General features: G+C 51.9%; 1 protein-coding gene across 6 annotated transcripts in view; it reads right to left on the reverse strand.

Annotated features, from left to right (window-relative positions):
* Positions 1-14,531, reverse strand: part of LHPP (phospholysine phosphohistidine inorganic pyrophosphate phosphatase) — a 139,563-nt gene extending 125,032 nt beyond the window's left edge. For 3 of the 6 annotated variants that reach the window (XM_070275841.1, XM_070275835.1, XM_023637480.2), the window contains exon 1: positions 13,956-14,139. In XM_070275841.1, coding sequence (XP_070131942.1) covers positions 13,956-14,080 — 125 coding nt within the window. In that variant the 5' untranslated portion in view covers positions 14,081-14,139. Of the gene's footprint in view, positions 1-13,955 lie in introns of all 6 variants that reach the window. The other 3 variants (XM_001489690.5, XM_005602168.4, XM_023637470.2) reach the window with 3 other exon arrangements.
* Between the last annotated feature and the right edge of the window lie 7,104 nt (positions 14,532-21,635).

Genomic DNA, 21,635 nt, shown 5'->3' on the forward strand with positions numbered 1-21,635 from the left:
TGATTGGTGCCCGGAACGCGTGATTCGCACCCAAGTTAATGGAGCTGTTGAATGAAGACGTGCAGGGGGTGCCGGGGGACTAATTATTGCTAATGAATTATGATGTGACCTTCTCAGAACAGTGAACAATCCGTGTGACAGTGAGATGACAGTGCCCCACATCTGCTACTCCAAACACTTCAGATGCCGATGAAAACACAGTAAATAACAGAACCCACTTAAGGACACTTCAGCCACTGGTCTCCTTGGAAACACCATGTCAGTTCATCCAAAACATAGGCTTTAAAAGCAAAGTACATTTTAGGATTAAATCAGCCTCTGAGAAACGCTTGGCGAAGTCCCCTCCCTGGGGGTCTGTCCATTTGTGCCCCCCAACACACCCCCTTTTGAGGTGTCACCATTGACTATTTCTGACCACCTGGGGTGAGTCCCAGGTCCTCTCTTCATTTTTCTTAATCACTGAAAATAATAAAAGTGTTCATTATTATTATTAAAATGGTAAAGCATGAATACAACATTACACTGAGCCTCACCTTAGGCTCCATATCCGTGATCCAATCTTGTCCTCACTCCCTGAGGGCACAGCCACACAGTCTGTGTCCCCTACATACATCCCCAGGGCCAGGTGCCTGGCACGCAGGTGGCACTCACTGAATGAGCGATGAGGTAAGACCCATTATCCCCATTCTAGAGACAAGAAAATGGAGGCTCTGAGAGACAGACACCTACAATGTCATGCAACTTGTGAGCAGCAAAGCCCACGAGCTCTCGACCATCTCGTGGTGGCATGCAGGTACCCTCACACCGGTGAGCAAAGGCAGCTGGCACTTTCCCGATAAGGGAAGCACCATGCCAGGGCCCAACAGCCTCAGGAACACAGCATAGCTCTTCCTGCGGGAAGGGAAACTGACACTCTACAGGTGTGAGGTGCACCTGTGTGTGCATGGGGGCCAGAAGGCATGAGATGATGGTCAGCACTGCAGGTGAGGCCCTGAATGGCCAATGCTATGGACTGAATTGTGTCCCGCCTACCCGCCCCTCCACCCCGCAAATTCATATGTTGAAGCCCTAAGGAGGTAATGAAGGTTAAATGAGGTCATAAGGATGCGGCCGTGATATGAAAGGACTAGTGTTGTACAAGATCTATCCCTCTCTGTGCACAAAAGAAGAGGCCATATGAGGATGCACCAAGAAGGTGGCCACCTACAAGCCAGGAAGAGAACGCTCACCAGAAGCTGACCCTGTTGCCACCTTGCTCTTGAATGATCAGCGTTCGGAATGGTGAGAAAATAAACTTCTGTGGTTTAAGCTCCCGAGTCTGTGGAATTCTGTTATGGCAGCCCGAATAGACTAAGCAGAGGAACCAAATCCTCGGCATCTCTTGGTGGGGTCTGCAGCCAGACGTCACAGATTTGGCCTTGGGAGGCCTGGAACACAAGAATTCAGAAGGTCAGAAAAGCCCGAGGCAGTGTGGCTTCAGGGCTGAGGCACGGCCTTCAAAGCGCCCCCCACAGGGAGCGAATCCGAGGGGTTTTGGCATGGGGCCAAGCCCAGCTCTGGGACAGGCTGTGTTATCCTCGCCCCTCAACATCCAAGAAACTCACGGACAGGGGGCCAACAGCAGGGCCCTGGTGGCACAGGGCAGGGCTCTGGCCAGGTGGCCCCTCTAAAACCATGAATGCCACCTCAGCCCACTACCGCCTCCCCAGGATGCCCGTGAGAGTGGGATTTGCCCCCATTTCCTGAGGCCACACGGGATCTTTGAACTGACCTTTACCTCATCCCAGCAGGCCAGGACAAGCCTCTGACTGACAACGTCGCCTGGTGCAATTACCGTGCATCACATGAACCAGTCCCTTGCAAATCACCTCGGACCTCACACATCTGCTGGCTGTCGGCATCTGCCAGGGGCGCTCACCCGAAAATAATGGAAATCCTCTCATTATCGTTCAGTAGCAGGTAGAATGCTAGGACGATTACTGGACATCCTGACTGACCTTGGCATTGCTCCACAGCCTGCTGCCCTCTCGGCTCGCAGAGTCGGGGCTGGGAGGGGAGGATGCCCCGAACAACACCCCTCCCAGCTGGGCCATCCTCCCTCCCCACCCCACCCAGCCCTCAGGAACATCTGACCCAAGAGGCCCTGCTGTCGCCCCAAGTCCTTGCCTTCACTCTCCCCTACAGCCAAATCCTACTCATCCTTCAAGGCCTGGATCATATGTCCCTTCCTTCGGGAAGCCCCCCGAGCCCCTGCCCAACCCTGCACAGCCCATCCTCCTGCTCGGCTTTCACAGCCCTTGAAGCGTGGCAATGCATTTCCGTGAGAAGCACCTAACTGATCCACGTTCCAGATTTGATGGGCCCACCCAGTAACGGAACCAAATCATTCCGGTTCCAAGGGACCTCAAGAAGAAACCCACGCTCCCTGCCAATCCCACTCACGGGCAACACTGCTTCACCACTGCTCTAGTGTCTGCCTCTTATCCTTTCTGGTGTGAGGTTTCTAGAGAATTCCAGAGGAGAAAGTACAGCAGAGCCGGATGAGTCCAGACAGGGAGATGGGAGGATGGGCCTGTGTAGAAGAATGCAGGATTGATGCACTCCTTTCTACAGGCTGTGGAACAGATGTGCAAGAAGATGCTCTCTGCTGAGTGAGGAGGCCAGGGGGCCAAGTGGAGACAAGAGGTGCTTCAGAGTCTGAGGACTGTGGGCTGGGTCCCAGCTCTGCCACTTAATGGCTATGGTACCTCCAGCAAGCTATTTCTTTTCTCTGTGGCTCAGTTTCCTCATCTGTAAAATGGAGGTGATAATAGCCCCTACCTCACTTTCTGAGGATCCAGTGAGACCTGCCATGTGCTTGCACGGGCCTGGCACCCAGTGAGTGCTCACTAAACGCTAGCTGAGAACATCTGCCAGTGGGCAGTGGGCAGGCTCCTCCTGCCTTCCTCATTCCCCACTCCACCTGTCCTAACCTTTCAGAGCGGGCAGGGTGCTTGTCCACCTCACCCTAGACGCCCTGTAACCAAGCAGTGGTAGCAGAGAGGCCATCAGCTGCCAGGAACTCCTCCTTTCTTGCTCCCACCACCCTCGCCCACCTGGACAACCCAAGGAGCTAGGGGCAGGTCCTATGAAGGAGGGATGTGTGGAGGGTCTGGCAGACCAGGCCGACGGTGACTCCAAATCCCACCACCTCCACCCAGGAGGAGAGACCCCTATAGGACGGTGGAGGGGAGGAGGCCTCAAGCTGAGTGGTTCCTGGGTGGGAAGGTGAGGGCGCCAGCTGGCAGGTCACACTGGATATGACAAATGAGATTAGTGCCCAGAGGGGAGGGGTGACTCGGACATCTCAGAGAAAGCTGGGTTTGCTTTCTTTAATCTGCTCGTCCCCGGGCTGGTCTTCAAAGAGCTGCGTGAGGCCTCCGGGCCCACACTGGACTGTAATTCTGGTCTCCTACCGGGGCCAGGGCCACTTCTACTTCAGAGGCCAGGAACCCTCTCCCAGATGAGGCAGGAGAAACTCACACCAGAAGGAAAGGGGGCTGTGAAGGCAGGGAGGGCATTTCCCCTCATTCCTGCTCCCTGACCCACAGCCTGCTCTGCCCCTGGGGACGTTATCTGGTGGGGCAGAGGGTCCCTATTACTATAGAAATGGGAACAGCTGCAGATAAATAAAGCTCCAGGCCTCAGTCTCCTCAGAGAGGGAAAGCACAATCGCAAAACCTGGGGAGTGTTACGGACCTAACAGCAGCGGCCGCGCCCAGCCGAGGCCCGCAGTGAACACCAGCGTCAGCCGCCCCACGGCATCCAGACCTCGTCACAGAGCCGGGCTGGCAGCAGCACCAGCCGCTGTCTGATTTTGAGATCTCTGGCTGCTTCCCTTTAAGAAAGCCACAGAGACTGAAAACGTGTTTAGAGAATTGAACCCTGTGAAGTGCTTATTTGTCTAAGAACCCAATTTTTTAAAATAGAAGGTCAAATAGGAGCCCGGAAACAGAGCAGGGATGGTTCTGAGTAGAAAAATACAGTCATTCCAACACTCCAAGGGGCGCCTGTGTTGATCCGGGAAGGGACCCGGCCCAGCTCCCCATGTGCCCGGCTGATGGGCATCAGCTCAGGGTGAGGCAGCTGCCTTATGGCTGGAGCAGCTACAGAAGAGCTGGCTTTCTTGCCCCCATAAGAATGGGGTCTGGCTTCCCAGCTGGGGTCCTGCATCTGTACCTTGCACATGCCCTTGGCCAGGCATCCATGGGCCAGATTCTTGGGGTCCTTGAGCCCCAGTCATGAAATTGGGTAATGGCAGCACCTGGCCTGCTGGCTCCCCAGGGCTGGCCATGGCGGACACACCGTGACCCCTCCCTCATGCTGGCGTCACCACAGGACCACGGACGCTGAGGGGCACCGGTAGCAGCCTCTGTCACTAGCTCCAGCTGGGCCTGCTACACCTGCCCCTTCTTTCCACCAACCCCCCCCAGAGCAGACCTTTCAGCCAGGCTGATGGCATGCAGCTCACCCACCATGTAGGTCCCTCCCCATTCTCCATCTGACACTCCCCTGGGCAGCGATGCACATCATTGTGTCGTCAGAGTCCAGGCAAGAAACAGAGTCCAAACTCTGGGCGGAGAGAAGAGATAGAGCAAGAGAGGCAGTGACGCACATGGGCGGGCCCTGGCTGGGCCTCTTGGTCTGGGCCACTCGGCCAGTGACCTCAGCGGGACAGCGATAAGGTCAAGTAGACATCGGGAAGGCCTCAAGCCAGTGCTCTTACAAAATGCATGGCACACCTTTTCCATGCCCGTGACTGCCTCACCTGCCATGAAGTGTTATCACCCTGACCTGCCTGAGCCTCTGAACTCAGATCAAAGGGACATGCTGAGCCCACAAACGTCAGTTTACTATTTATTAACAAACACAATTAAAAGTCAAGTGCAGGGAACCTAGAAGCCAGAGACCTGGGAGACTGTCCAACCGAGTGGCTCATTTCACAGAGGGGGAAACTGAGGCCCAGGGGGCACGGGGTGCCTAAGGACATGTTTCAGGGAATCGTGGGCTCTTTGGACCTCTCCCCAACCTTGTAAGTTACCCACCAGCCAGTCACCTGAGCGCCGTCATGGGCCGGTTCAGTGCTGGCCACTGCAGGGGACAGAGGCCAGACATCCTCAGGGTAAGTGGGGAGCCTGGCTCGGGAAGCAGACACACCCACAGCGCCTCCACTGCCTTCTCATTTGTGACAGAGGCTCGTCACCTAACCCTCTCCAACCTTGGTCTCCGCATCCATGAAGTGGGGCGCTAATAGTAGCTACCTGACAGGGCTGTCATGAAGACTATGTTAAAAAAAAAAACATGAGAAGCCGCTGGAACACTGCAGTGAAGACGGCGACAACGACAACCACACCTCTGGTAAGCTGGGTGCTGGGGACATCTAGGCCCTCGAAGCGGACAGTCTGGCAGGAAGCCAGATGCCCAGTGAACCAGGGACGGCAGGGGGAGCCAGGAGGCAAGGGAGGCCTGCTGGAGGGAGCCCAGACAGCATCACCCAGGGGCACCGTTAAGAAGGCGGGCAAAGTTCAATCCAGCAAAGGGAGCCTAGGGTGAAATCCGGGGCTCAGTGACCTGGCGGACATCCCTGGGGCACCCAGGACAGAGGGAGCTCCCATAGTAGCTACCACAGCTCCCAGTGACTGGCCGCCACCCGCTACCCATGGGTTAATGACAGGCTCACACTGAATCCTGGCAACAATCTGAGAGATGGCTCAATATCCCCACCTAGAGATGAGGACCTGGGGTTTGGAGGGGCTGAGTGCCTCGCCCAGGGGCAGGGCTTGGACGAGAACCTTTAACATCAGCCTCATGAAAATATATACAAATGTGAAAAAGACAACTCCCTGGGCAGAACAGAGCGATTTTGTTTCAAATGTGCACCAAGTTCCACAACCAAAAGACTGCTTATTTGCAAAATAACCACCTCTTCACCATTATCTGACCCTTCAAGCAACAAAATGCTCCTTTAGCTCCCAGATGTGGAACAAGAAAAATTTTGGTTTAAGAGAAAATATCTCACTTAACTCTTAAACCCCATGACGCAGGTGTTACAGGCGGGAAACTGAGGCACAAAAAGGCTAAGAAACCTGCCCGAGACCATATCGCCACCACAGGGCAGGGCTGGGACTCGAAACCCAAGCCCTCGCCCACAGGAGCTGACACCTACCTTTTTTTAGGTGACAGGTAAGAGGTAGCACCTGCCCTGGCGAGGATGCTGGCCCCACTCTCCTTCCTCACGAGGCGAATTTGAGCAAGTCCCGTCACCTCTCTGAGCCTCAGGTTCCTCCCGGGGCAGCATCCTGCCAGCCCCAGGGTCATGGGAAATCGCCCTGCACACCATCAGGGGAAGGGCCTGGGCACGGCTTTGCCAATATGGCCTCTCCATACATCCTTGGGGTGCTGGGGGATCATGACTCCACTGATGAGTTTCATGAGGAACCGGTGCCATGCTCAGCGCCTAATCAGTGGGCTTCCCACGGACGGCAGGCCTGTCGGGGTAAACTAGTAACTGTTCCAGAAGCCCCGCCTGGCTGCTCTTGATTTCCACAGAGCCACGCCTGCCCACCAAAGCCAAGGTCAGAAAGTGAGAAAGAGCTGTGTCTGGTGCGGCCTCACCATGCGCCACCGTCCCTCAGTCTCCCTCCACACAAGCCATGTTCGAGGTCCTGTTATTACTCTACCCCAGATACACACAGGTGATGTGTCTCCTTTCTCTATCTTTTGGAACAAAAATGGTATTTCATACACATCATTCTATAACTTTTTCACTGACTATATTCATGTCATATAAACTAACGTCAACACCAAACGGAGCTACCTCACTCTTGTTAACAGCTGCAGAATATTCTCCCGTCTGGATAAACCAAAATTTATTCCCCCTCTCCCCTGCCATAGACACGCAGGTTATTCCCAGCCACACATATAAAATTATAAACATATAAGCTGTGTTGAGCTGCCCACTGCTCCAGACTTCAATATTGTTATTCATCAAAACTCTTGCATCATTTTCACTGACTGACTTTATAATCAATATTATAGATTGGAACCCAGAAAATATACACTATTCAAACATTGCCCTTATATCTGTTTTTTAATTTAGGGGTTCTACCCCAGATTTCATTTGAAGAATAAATGCTCTGAGGCTACACAAGAGTCTGAAACCCCTGGATAGGGATGTGCAAGCGACTCTGGCCTCCAGCGACATGTGAATGAACAAAACATGTCCCCTGAGCATGGGGCTGCCCGAGGAGTGCGAGGCAGCAGCAGAGGGTATGACGGGGAACCGTCCGGAGGCGCTGGACCAGAGCCAGGAAAGGGAGGGGGCTGCATCTTAAAGTCCTCTGTGCTTTCGAGGAAACAGAGAGGAAGAGGTCTGGAAGGATCCACAGGGTCACCCTGGGGGAATGACTGGCACGGGGCAGGGAACTACAATTTGGACTTTTTACTCTGTACATTCACGCACTAGGAGGAGTGTTTACAAGGGAGCCGCCTTTGACTTCTGAAGCTTAAACAGCAGACGTTATAAAATAAGAACACAGCCCAGGAGGCGAGCGTTGAGCTCTCATCCACCCCCCACCTCTGAAGACAGCATAGTTCACCCCCAACAGTAAATGACAGCACGGGTGACAGGACATTCTCAATGAACACCCCTCGTCCAGAATCCAGGCTGAGTCAGGAAAGCTCCTGTTGGCCTAAACAAACTCAAACAAGCACCCACCCCTCCAATAAGCCCCCTCTGGCAGGTGCTGGGCCATGAGTCGGGGGATGGGATGATGCAATGCAGGTGAGGCTCCTGGCCTCGGTCCCTAGTAGCTTTATTATTATTGCCACTCCTGGAGAGCCGATGGTGCCAGGGCAGCAGAGCACAGAGGATGAGGTCGGTCTTAAAGGCTGTGGGTGAGTCAGACTTCAGACAGGGGTCCCTGGACCCTATTCCTGGCTGCTCCTAGACCTGCTGGGAGCACTTGAATTTTAACAGGGTCCCAGGGCTTCCGGTGCACACTGGGGTTTGAGAGGCCCCACTTGGAAGGATGGGTCTCAGGTCTGGTGGTCCTGGGTGGCAATTGCTTTATGAGGCTGCCCTGGGCCCAGGCCAGGCCTGCTTCCTTCCGCTGGCTGCGAAAAGGCTGGACAGGGCTGGGCCAGCAGATGTGCTTTAGTGGCCCTGAGACAGGATGCAGTAAATGCCCACCCGCCTTTCACATGCAGATGCCTCCAGGGCTATCTTTTGTGCTGGGCAGGCCCTAGGCGGGCCCCTGAAGCCCCTGCTGTGCCCAGCCCTGCCTCTGAATGGCTCCCCTCGGAGAGCCATTCTGCCCGAGAATGGGCTCCAATAAAGGGCCTGGTGGGGGGACCCAGGCCGGTTACAGATGTCCCATGACCACGCCCGCCCATAAGCCCTAGAGCAGCAGGAGGGCCCCACCTGGCCAGCACGGTCCCTGGCAGCTCCAGGAAGGAGTCAGCGTGGCCTCAGAAGCCTGGGCTTCCTGTTCTCTTGTCTGGGACACTCCTGGCCCAGATGAGATCTTGAGACCCAGCTCATACATCTCCAAATCTGTGAGGCCATGCTCCCCCACCCTCAGCTCCCTATCTTCCTGCAGGATCAGTCTCTCCATCTGACACTAGACTTTGTGGGTGCTGTTTACGCCAATCTCCCCATACTGGATCATCAGTTTCACAAGAGCCGTGTTTTTAGTATAGTAGAAGCACTCAATAAACACTTGCTGGGTGTGTACGTGAAGGAAGGAAAGCATCTTCACTGAGAGGCACTGTGGTACTGGGGGGAAAACTGGGGCTTTGGAGCCAGGTAGCCCCGGGGGGAAACCCTGGCTCAGCCCCTTTCCCTACCTCTGCCAGTTCCTGAATCTCTGAGCCTCAGTCCTCATCTTGATAAGGGGCGACACCCCTACCCCAAGGCTGCTCGTGAAGCTGGCATGTGTGGCAAGCACCTACCTGGGACAGGACAGGCCTCCCTCAATCATTGGTGACTGCTACTATTGTGGTCGACGTTGTTTTAAAAAGCAGAGTTTATACTCCCCGTGTGCTCTGTGTCCCAAACAAGGTAGGAACCTTTCAGAAAATCTGGGACACCTGTCATCACAGAAAGTCTAAGAAGAAGAGTGGTGAGTCGCCCCCTCCGGGGTTCCTGGAACGGAAGGTGCTGTCTGAGAACCCACAGTGCTGGGAGCTGCCATGGAGGCCAAAGCTCCCAGGACCCCGGGTCCCCCATCATGCTTGTCACACTCTCCCCCCCCACCCCCGCAGCGCTGCTCTCACCCCAGGAACTTCCTTTGAGCTGCTGGCGACTTCAAAGCAGGCCGTGAATATCAAGGAGGCCACAGAGAGCAGGGTGCAAAGAAACCTCACTCCTGCGCTGCAAACACCGCACGGAGCAGCCGAATGCCCAGCCTTGTGCACCTGGCAAGCAGGCGTCTCCCAGAAAGGGCTCCTGGTAGAGTCCATTCCAGGCTCAGCCACCACAAGGGAAACGTGGTGTCCTGCATGTCTGAAACACCCCCACGGAAAAGTCCAAGTGCAGGCATGTTTGACCAGAGGGAAGTGTCCCGCACACACTCGCTGCCACCAAGCTCCTGGCCACTGGCCCTTGTGGAAGCCGAGGCCGCCCATGAGGAGGACCTGTGGGGCTTCCTGGATCAGTGGGCCATTGGAGGCTGGGCCCACGTGGAGGGGCCTCATCTTTAAAGAGCGGCAGAAGAGCCAAAGAGAGAAAAGGACCGTTGGGAGAGCCAGAGGGCACTGCCATGAGGCGGCCCAACTCTGGGTTACTGGAGGCTCGGGGCTGGGTCAGTGAAACCCCCACCCGGAGTCTGTGTAACTGGGAGCAAGGGGTGAGGTGGGCGGAGGGGGAGGAGAAGGGCCACAAAGGGGACTAGAGAAGGCCCGGGTAGGCCGCGAGCAGGGGCCAAGCAGGGGACGTAGTCCTGTGCCATGGGAGCCCAGGGAGGTCTCAGGGAACCTGGCCATCATCCTCCAGGCCCCTGGGCAGCACAACGATAAAATCCCCGGGGGAAGGAGTACCATGCCCGCTCACAGAGAATAACCTCCCCGACCCCCACGCTGGGGAAGGGACTCCCTCTCAGCTACATAACCGGCGGGGATGGATTTTAGGACTGCTGTTCTATCGCCGTTAGGTCTGCACAGTGTAGCTGCTACCAGAGACACCCCAGCTAGATGAGTCCCCCAAGTCCCCGCAAATCCAAACAACACCCTCCGGGGGATGAGTCGGAAGATGCCAGGGCAGCACCCACAGAAGTGACGGGACGAGGGACCACCCTCCTAACGCCACACCCTGGAGTCTGTGCCTGCATTTGCTGGACAGTTGTGAGTCGGGGGGAGCAAGACTCAGGAGAGGCTGTCAGAGAGGAGCCCCTGACCTTTCTCAGTGCCCCCTTCTCCCTCAAAAGATTCTAAGGACAATCTGACTCGGGGGTTAGGAGGCAGGAAGACCTGGGATCCTGCGGTGCTGGGCATCCCAGCTGAGCCACTTGCAAGCCCTGAGCTGCAGCTGCTTCAGCTGATCCCTGGGGATAACAATGGCTCCCCCTTGGACTGCCAGGGGACTAAAGGAGACAGGCAGGGACGCCCAGCACAGAGGAAGTGCTCTGAGAGCAGCTTCACCCCCAGGAGGGGAGGGGGAACCCCAGACCCACTCCTGACAGGAAACAAGGGCTCAGCAGGCAGCCTGCCTTCCCCAAGGCCACTGCCAAATCCATTCTGTGCTCCTCGGCAGAAGTGGACGGGAAGGGATGGAGGATCCACCCATATTCTTGACCTACTCTACTTCTCAGGTGTTTTTAGAGGCAAAGTGACCGTGCTAAAATGAAAAGCACTGACAAACCCAAGTGTTGAGGACGCAGAGCAACTGGGACCCTCACACGGCAGCAACTATGAAAGTCGAACACGAACCTCTCTCATGACTCAGCAATTCTACTCCTAGGTCTCTACCCAACAGAAATGCATCCGTGCACTCACCAAAAGACATGTTCTGGAATGTTCACAGCAGCACTATTCATAATAACTGAAAATGGGAAACTACATCCTATCAATAGGAGAATACATCTAAATTTTAATAAAAAGTTGCTTTTAAGTGACCCAGGTTTTAAAAGAATTAAAAGCCTATAGAACAGGAATTCCTAGATTAATAACATGGGACATGAGATTTAAATGTTATACTGTCGTGGGGTCTACTGTGTGCCAAGTGTCAGGAACCTGACATACATCATGAGCCATCATGGCACCTGCCCTGAGCCCTCCTCCTTGTCCCCTCTCCATCTCCTCAGGTGTTCCAGTCCGACACCAGCAACCATTCTTTACCTCATCTTCTCTCTGGTATCCACAATGTCCAATATATTGGCAGGTCTATTGGTCCTACTTCCAAAACATCTCTTTAACTCATCAGCTTCTCTCCATCTCCATCACCCACCCTGGTCCAAGCCCTGTCACCTCTCCCTGGACCACACAACGGTGCCCTAAGTGGCTCCCCTGTTTCCTCTCCTGAGCCCTGCTGTCTGTCCCACTCCCAGGCCATTCCCCACTTTGCAGCCAAGGGAGCTTCTTAAAATTTTCCAATTTTTTTTTTGGTGTGGTATTTTTTCTAGCTTTATTGAGATATAATTGACAAAATACTTGTAATTTCATATTTTGAATGGGAAATACATTCACGTGGTTCAAAAACTTTTAGAAATGGTCACATACAAAGTGGTACAACAAAGAGTTTCGCTCCCACCCCTTCCCCACCCCACAATCCTCCCCAATTGCTTGCCCCCCAGATCTTCACACAGGGAGGCTCCTCCCTCCAGTTTCCTTATGCCAACATAGCAGCAGGAATACACACTTGCATTTCTGCCTTTTCCACCCAGAAGACAGCACACTACGCATCCTGTTCTGTGCTTGCCGTTTTCACTGACAACAAGTCTACATGGCAAGAGAGCTCATTCCTTTTTATGCTGCACGGTATTTCCCCATATAGATGAACCATAATGCTCCCCAATTGATGGATACTTGAGCTGTTTCTATCTTTTGCTACTTCAGAAGGCACTGCAATGAACAACCCCAGACTTACATCACGTCTCACGCATGAGACAGGACAAATTCCCAGGAGCGGGACTGCTGATAGATAATGACAAACGTATCTGCAATGAATGCCAGGGTCTGCTTCCGCAAACTCTCGCCAAGTGGATGCATCCCCAAAGTTCTGGATTTTTGCCAATTTTCTCTAACTGTTGAAAGATGGCATCTCCGCATAGTTTTAATTGCATTTCTTTCAATATGCTTAGGGGTCATTTGTTTTTCTTTGTGAACTGATTGTTTATATCTTTGTGCATTTTTCTATTGGGCTTTGATTTTTTGTTGTCGATTTCTAGATTTTGAGGCATAGTTATGAAAGTCTTCTAGTCCAAGATTTCCAAGGAAATCTCCCCTGTTTTCATTTAGTACTTACATAGTTTCACTTTTTACACTTAAATTTCTTTAAAACAAGTCAGATCACATGACACTCCTGCCTAAAATCTTCAGTGACTTCCCACTGCACTCAGGATAAAATCCAGACACATCTCTGTGACCGTCAAGTCCCTGCCTGCTACAGCCTTGCTCCCCCTCACTACTCCCTGAAGGAGAATGTGCCACGCTTACTTCTACCTCAGGCCTTTGCAGCCGCTGTTCCCTCTAGCTGGAATGCACTTCCTCCGCCCCGTCACCCAGATGGTCCTTCTTCCCTCTGGTTCAGTCCAATGCCTTCTCCTCACAGCTGTCCCTGGACCCTGGCACAGACAGCCTCATCCCTGTCACACTCTCTCAGTACCCACTTTTTTCACGTCACCTATGCCAACCTGGTAACATGGTTTATTCATTTGTGTCCAAATGAAGTTGGACACAAATGAATAAACCATCTTTTACTGTCCATCTTCCCTCCAGACGTCACCCCATGAGGCTTTCTCTGCCTCAGTCACAGCCCTGAGGCTCTGGCCTCCTGCTCCCCCACACTGGGCCCACTTCACCCCGAAACACAGCCCAGTGTCCTCTGCTCCATTCCCAAAGGCGCCACCCCCATAATGCTCTTGTCTGTGACAGAGCATTCTGAAACCTTGGCATAAACAGAGACCAAGGCAGAGAACACTTAGACCCAGACTTCGGGAACTGCGCCCCCAGGGCCGCCAGGAGTCTCCTAGGTCTGGATGTCCTTCACATGCTTTCCTGCAGGCCCTGTCTTCCTTTCCTGAGTTCCTGGCCTCCCCAACACGTCATGCTCTGCTATGCAGGACAGTTTGGCTTTTGTAAAGACAGCTGGGATGGGATCTCTGAGAAGGACCAAGAGGCTCACTTAACTGCCATCTACAGGAAGGTAAACTGAGTTCCAGCCAGGTCAAGCCCCCAAGCCACGGTCCCCGAGCTTGTGACTCTGGGAGGTGAAGTGTTGTGCAATTAGCCCTTCCCAGCTTCCCATCAACATCATGGCAGCAGTGGCCCACGATGTCAATGGCAACTACAAAATCCAGGGTCCAGTGGTGCCAACCTTGGTCCTGGCAGCATCCTCCTACACACGACTTGGTGGGCAAGACGCCCTTCTCCTCCTCCTCCCCTGTAAAGCAACGCAGTCCAACTGAATTACAAAGCCAGCCACATATGTAATTTAAAGTGTTCTGGCAACCACATTAACAAAAGTCTAAAGAAACAGGTGGAATTCATTTAATGTATTTTATTTAACCTAATATATTCAAATTATTATCGTTTAAACATGTAATCAATATAAAACAATATAATGAATTATTTCACATTTTTCTCTCTAAGTCTTTGAAATCCCCTGCCCCGCCTGCCCCCCGCCAGCGGCCTGCAGCGGCCAGTGGGTCTCGGCTGAGCACCGAGCCCGGCGCCCTTGGCTGCCAGCGCGGCCCACTCACCTCGCCACCGCCTCCACGGAGCCGGCGATCGGCACGCCGCTGCCCTCGGCGCCGTCGAACAGCACGCCCGAGACGTCGAGCAGCACCCCGCGCACCCCGGCCAGCCTCTGTCCCCACGCAGCCATTGCGCCCCGCTGTGCACCTCAGCCCCCGCGTCCCAACCGGCTGCTGGAAACTGCGGCCGCGCATGCCGCGCAGGGGCGCCTGGGAAATGTAGTCCGCTGGCCACCACTGGGCTCAGCCTCCCTGCTCAGGGGTCACGCGCGCCCCGAAATGAAGCCCTTTCCGGGAGATTAATGGACAAAGAGCAGGAAAAGCAGAAAACAAGCCTCTGGGAAGTAGCTAACTTCCCTAAAAATCAGAGCAAGGCAAGTTGAGACAAAAAGGAGGCACCTGTAAAAGGAGCAAAAATCAAAGAGAACAGGCAATACCAGTACTTCGGATGGTGTTCTCATCTTTCAGCGAGAGAGTGTGACAGTCCTTGGAAAGCAGTGGAGATACTTGGACCCATTGACCGAACAACCCCGCGCATGGGAAGCGATGCTAAGGAGACGATTCCAAAGACAGCTGCAGTGTAAGTTATCAGGCCAGAACAAGATGGAAAAAAAATAAATGTTCAAGGACAGAAGTTGTTCAAGAAATTCTAAGATAGCTTCTGAAAGAAATATTATGCCATCAAAAATGAAGACTAGATAATAACATGGAAAATGTTCATGTTATAACGTTATATGAAAAAGTAGAACACAAAATTAGACAACAGCCTGCAAAAATAAGGATGCATAGGAATAGGGCTGAGAAGAAAATCAGAATACTGCAATGCGTTAGGCCAGTGAGATTTTGGATAATTTTTACATTCCATTTAATGGTGCATCATTTTTGCAATAAATAAAAATTGATAGAAAAGGAGAACTTCCTTGACTGTCCTTCTGACCCTTTCAAGTATTTAAATTGAAAAAATTTGACTTCTCCTGGCCTGACTTAGTTTTGAGGTTTCAGAAGAAGACCATATTAGGATGGCCCCTCCACTTCAGGCTCTTGATTCACTAATAAGATGAAGAATTTGTCAAAATGCTAGAACTTTGACCCAGTTCAATGAATTATGCATACCATGTTGATAAGATTACTAAGAGAATTGTGTACTCTGCTGATTATACAGGAGAAATATAAAAAGTACTTCCTGTTCTTTGGGATTTACAATCTGGTTGGGGAAGAAAAGAATGTTAGACCTTGTATTGGCCATGGTTCTTAGTTGCAGACAATCAAAACCACTCCAACTAGAGGGGTGCATTTACACAGGGCATTAAGGAGCTCACCAATTTCCATGGAGATTGGGGAACCAAGCTCAACCAATACAGACAAGAGCCATGCGGCTATGAGAAACGCCCAACTCATGGTTCCATTGGCTCCTAAGATGCCAGGGATCTGATTGTACAGCCCCCAAAATAACCAAATCTGCCCACCACTTTGCTGCCAAAGATTCTTTCTCTCCGCCTGTGGCTGCCACCTTGCTTTCACTACATCTGGCTTGGTAGAACCTAGTCCAGCCTTCAAGGGAGTCTGGGAAACGCAGTTTACAGCCTTCCAGATCTGTGGTATAGGAGCTGAGTGAGTCAATCTGGATAACCTACCACAAAAATCATGATCCAGTAATGAACTTTTACTCTCTTGGGGGCTCTAGGGGTGCAAAAAAGTCTAAAGTGTGATCTTTGCCTTTGAGTCAAGACTGGGCAGAGAACAAGATGTACACCTTTAAGATTGCTGACCAAATGTGTGCCGAGCACCAATGAGTGACATAGACACAGTCAAGAGGATGGGCTCTGTGGGCCGTGGAGGGCAGCAGTGGTTTCAGAACACAGGGGCAGCCTGAAAGGAACCTGGCAGAATGGTTGGGCTATAGCTTCATGCCAAGGAGGAGGAGAAAGGGCACTTCTGCCAATCGTGGTGAGCCTGTGCATCGTTCTCCCACTTCCACCAGCACTGTGTGTGACCTTGGGTGAATTGCTTTCTACATCTACGACTATGGTAGACAGAATAAGGGCCCCTTGAAGATGTCCACTTCCTACTACCCAGAACCTGTGAATGTGTTACCTTATATGGCAAAAGGGACTTTGCTGATGAGATTAAGCTAAGGATCTTGAAATGGCGAGATTATCCCAAATGATCCAAATGGCTTCAGTATAATCAGAAGAGTCCTTATGAGGGAAAGAAGGAGGCAGGAGGGTTAGAGTCAGAGAAAGAGACATGACAACAGAAGCAGAGGTGAGTGAAAGAGATCGGTAAATGCTACACGGCTGGCCTTGAGTATGAAGGGGCCATGAGCCAAGAAATGCAGGTGGCCTCTAGGAGCTGTAAAAGGCACAGGAATGGATTCTCCCCTAGAGCCTGCAGAAGGAATGTAGCTCTGCTGACACCTTGATTTTAGGACTTCTTACCTCTAGAACTGTAAGAGAATAAATTTGTGTTGTTTTAAGCCACTAAATCTGTGCTAATTTGTTACAGCAGCAATAGGAAATGAATACAGGGACCCAGGTCCCTCACTTGAAGAATGACATGTTGGTCCAAGGCGACAGGTCTCTGAGCATGGGCCACTGATGGGCTGAGACTAACCCAAAAGGCCACCTTTCTTTGGATGTAATGGGCAAAGGGCATTGTATAAGCTAGGGTTACATTTGACTGCATGTAACAGAAATCCAACTATAGTTGCTCAACCAAATAGGTTACTTTTTCTCATATGTCAAGAAGCCAAGAGGAAGGCAGCCCTGGGCAGGTACAACAGCTCCCAGGAGCATCAGGGAAGAGGCTACTTCCACCCTTTGCGGTACCATCCTCAGCATGCGGCTTTCATCCTCCCCCTCTCAAGGTGCCTGCTGCACCCCCAGGCATCATGTCTGCATTTCAGGCAAGAAGAAGGGGAAGAAAAGGGGGAAAAGGCCTGTGACAGCTGAGTCTTGCCTTTATACCAGGAAAACAAAAGCTTCCCCTGAATCCTGATCCAACAGACTGTTGTTTACATCTTTTGGGCCAGAGCTGGTCACGTGGCACATTAACACACTACAGTGTGCAGGGATGTATATTTCATCAACAGAGCTTTGGGCCTGTTACATTTCCAGTAACAAATCTACAAATCATATCTGAATTTCAGCTCAAATATGAATCCATCCAATCTTCTATTGCTACAGTAGATATATGTTTAATCCTTCCAAATTTGCTCGTATTAGCTGGGACTATTTGGTTGCCAGTGACAGAAACACAATTTCAATTGGCTTAAACTTACAAGGAATTTATTGGCTCATGTAACCAGATAGTCTAGCCATTGATGGCTTCAGGCATGGCTGGTTCTAAAGCTCAAATGGTGGTGTTCTGGGCTCTCTCTCCATGTCTTGGCTCCGCCCCGGTCTGTAGGTTGACTTCCTTCTCTCTCACTGCGGCCAGGCTTTCTCCAGGCAGTTCAAGGAGACAGCTGTGGCAGTTCCAGGCCAGCAGAGTCCAGGGTAAACCACGTGGTGAGGAATCTTTTCCTCAACTTGGTCTGATAATTCCAGGAAGAACTCTGACTGGCCCTCTTGTGTAAGAGCCCCCAAATCCTTATGTCTGTGTACAGAGGGGAGTGGTACCATGATGATCCAGCCTGGCTCAGACCCCCTACCAGGGCTGGGGATGGGCCCCTGTGTACAGTCCTACCACGGCCACATGGGATGGGGGAGGAGAAGAACCCCAGCAAAAAGCAGAGCACTGTAACCAGAGTGCTGTGGTCTGAACGTTTGTGTTGCCACAAAATGCATGTGTTGAAATCCTAACCACTAAGGTGATGGTATTAGGAGGTGGGACCCTTGGGAGGTGATGAGGTCATGAGGATGGAGCCCTCATGTATGGAATGAGTGCCCTTATAAAAGAGAGCCCAGAGAGCTAGCTGGTCTCTTCCACCCTGTGAAGACACAGGGAAAAGCTGGCAATCTACAACTAGAAGAGGGCTTTCACCAGAACCCAACCCTGCTGGCACCCTGATTTTGGACTTCCAGCCTCCAGAACAGTAAGCAATAAATTTCCATTGTTTATAAGCCACCCAGTCTGTGGTATTTTGTTATAGGAGCTGGACCAGACTAAGACAAGGAGAATGAAAGAAGAGACACTGTGCAGGCAACATGAGCAGGTGCCCACTACCCACAGGGACCCTTTATTCTTATTATCAAATTCTGTCTCCCCTGGAAAGTGAGACCAGACCAAGTGAGGCCCATGTGGGCCAAGAGGTCTTCTGTCTTCTTGAGATGGGCCATAGTGGGAAAAAAAAGTAGAGAGCCATTGGTCTGGAAGTGCCTCACAAGCGTTAGTGTGCATTCGAATCTCCTGGAGGGTTTGGATTTAGGGGGCCTGAGATGGGCCTGAGAACCTACATTTCTAACAGGCTCCCAAGCAATGCTGATGCTGCTGGTCTCTGGATCTAGATCAGAGTTTCTCAGATTTTAAGGGGCATGTGAATTACTTGGGGGACCTTATTAAAATGCATATTCCAATTCCGTAGGTCTGCAGTGGATCTTGAGATTCTGCATTTCTAACAAGCTCTCAGGTAGGCTGTTGCTGCTGGTCCACAGACCACACTTTAAGTAATGAGGGTCTAGATTCTAGACTCTAGAATGACCTCTCATGCCCCTAGCAGCTCTGATATTCTATGATCCTGTGATGGGTTTTTTTTTTCCTATAAAGAGATCACTTTGCAGAGGAACGGCATGTTTGAGACAGTACCCACGTGTACGCATGTTGTTAGTAGAAGCGCTTTATGTCCAGTTTGTAATTATGCTCATCATTTGCTTCTTCCCTCCTTCCTGTCCCTGCTTGGCAGGGTGTCCTAGCAGACAATGAGGTGAGGCTCAGGCTGTCTGCACCAGTGCTTTGAGCAACCTGGATGAAGGTTGGTAGGAGAGAACACCGTGGGTGACGCTTTTCACGGGATTTATGTGTTTCTTCAGCCTCTCTTTGGCCCCGGAGCCACCTGTTCCATTTGTATAAAAAGTGGGGAGTTAGCGGCTTTAAATAAGCATGCTGAAGTTTTAGGATCTGGCATCAGACTATCAGCACACTCACATGAGATACTTTTTATTGAAGAGGCTATTGACAAAGACCTGGGCAGGGTCAGGGAAAGCCGCAAAGAACTTGCACTGGGAGCTTAGCAATAGTGGAAATGTTACCACCCCCAGGCCTGAGTTCTTACTCAACTACCCAAGAGCTGTAGCCATGGGAGAGCTATGACCTTGGGTAGAGGAATGCAGCCACTGCTGACCTGTGGCTGGGTAGGGAAGGAATAAATCTAATCTCTTTCCTCCCATCTGTTTTACCCCTGCAGATTTCTTTTGCAAACAGCAGGATTACCCGGCATGGATGGCCTGCTTAAAAGCATAAGGTTGTTCCACAAATGCATTGGATTTCCCCTTAGGAAGTTGGATCCATTATGAACCCATATCCATATCTAAACATTTCTGGATCCTATTTTTATTCTCAGCGTAGCCTGCACCACTTCTTAAGGTGGCATCGTTTCCAATCCATCTTAATCAGACTGTGGAGCTTTGGGTTTATGCTATTGGGCCACCATTTATTCCTTTCAGCTCTTCAATCTGCTGAATGCCAGTGCGCTAATGGGGCACAAAGACAAATGCTGTGTGGCCCCTGGCATTAGGCAGTCGGAGGACCAGACAGTCTGTATCCCTGCAGTGTGATAAACGGTGTGCCAGGCGGGGTTCTTGACCCTGCCTAATTGAATGCCAAATGGGATTTGGAGAGAGCTGGGAAGAGGAGAGCTGAGAAGGCGCTAAGACAATTTACAGATTCAAAGAAATGCTGAACCACCAGACTTCAGGAAGTACTGGACCCATCAGCTCCAGGAGCGGGAAATAGCAGACAATTTCTCTCAGGTGTTGCTGCCAGGAGGAAGCAGCCCCTCCCTAGAATCCCTCTGCTTCCCATTCCCAGGGGAGAGGGAGCCTGATTGGTCCTGCAGGAGCCCACTGCCACCCCGTGACGGGGAGGGTAGGGCCCTTGATTGGCAGTCCCACCCCTACCACATGTAAAGAGGAGTGAGGTGGGGCCATCTGAGCAAAGCCAAACTACCAGAACCAGAAAAGGAGGCGAGGATGCTGGTGAGGCAAAAGCAAGAGATGCCCACCAAGGCTGGGGGGAAGCCTGGGATCCTGTGAGAAGGAGGACCTGGTCCACCTGGGTGAGACAGGGGAGGCCTCACAGAAGACACAGCACTTGAACAGAGGAGACCTGAAGAGGAAAGGAGGCTCCCAGGTAGGCACAGGATGGAGAGAGCATTGCTGGAGCGACACGCACACAGGTGTGACAGCGAGTTCTACCCAGGGGTCTTCCAGTTGCCAGGATTCGAACCCCTCTCAAGGTGTGTGATGGTTAATTTTATGTACCAATTTGACTGGGCCATGGGGTGCCCAGATGTTTGGTCAGACATTATTCTGGGTGTGTCTGTGAGGTTGTTTTGGATGAGATTAACATTTAAATTGGCAGACTGAGTAAAGCAGATTGCCCTCCCTTGTGTTGGGTGGGCCTTATCCAATCAGTTGAAGGCCTGAAGAGAACAGAAAGGCTGACCCGTCTCTGAGTTAAGAGTGTTCTTCCTGCCTGACAGCCTTCAAACTGGGACAATGGCTTTTTTCCTGCCATTGGACTTGAACTAAAACATTGTTTTTTCCTGGGTCTTCAGCCTGCCAACTCACCCTGCAGATCTTGGGACTTGCCAGGCTTTGTAATTGTGTGAGGCAATTCTTTATTAAAAAGTCCTTTTGGGGCCCGCCCTGTGGCCGAGTGGTTAAGTTCACACGCTCCGCTTTGGCGGCCCATGGTTTCACGGGTTCGGATCCTGGGCAGGGACACGGTACGGCTTGTCAGGCCATGCTGGGGAAGTGTCCCACATGCCACAACTAGAAGGACCCACAACTAAAATATACAACTACGTACTGGGGGGACATGGGGAGAAAAAAAAAAAGCAGAAAAAAAGAAAGTCCTTTTATATCTATCTCTGTCTCTGTATCGACACACCCTGTTGGTTCTGTTTCCCTGGAGAACCCTGACTGATCAGGGTGGCTTACACCAGAGTGGGGAGGAGTGTTTGTGAGGATGGAGAGAGGCTCACTGGGAACCCACAAGAAGCAGAACATCCAACCTCAGAGAGACCAGAACTCAGGCAGCGGTTGGTGCTCGCCCATCTGTCTGGGTCTGTCACAGCTTCTCTGCTGTGCTCCACACATCTGTTCTGTTCAACTCTCTCAGCTCTCACTGAGTCTCAACTTCTTCATAACGTTGATGCTCATGTGGCCCCTTCAAGAGCCACCCCATTTCCATTTTCCTTGCCCAGTGAGCTCAAGCACCCCCTACTGGCAGGAAACATGCCCCTGGGTCTTAATCCAGACTCCTGGAGAGGGGTTTGACTGGTCCAGCTCACCCGGTTGAGCTGATTACATTAGGCAGCCCAAGAATAGGCCAGCCATGGGTCAAGTGTCCCCTCACCTGACCCACTGCCCACTCAGCAGGCTCCAGGGGCTTGGCAGAATCTCTGAGAAGGTAGCATGCATGGTTGGGGGCCCTACACTCATCTCACACAGAACATAGCCTGTCCGGGGACCAGGGCTGCACAGGCAGTTGGGTTAGATAGAGATAGAGAACCTTGTATTCAGT

The sequence above is a fragment of the Equus caballus genome, chromosome 1, assembly GCF_041296265.1.
Source record: "Equus caballus isolate H_3958 breed thoroughbred chromosome 1, TB-T2T, whole genome shotgun sequence".
Lineage (NCBI taxonomy): Eukaryota > Metazoa > Chordata > Mammalia > Perissodactyla > Equidae > Equus > Equus caballus.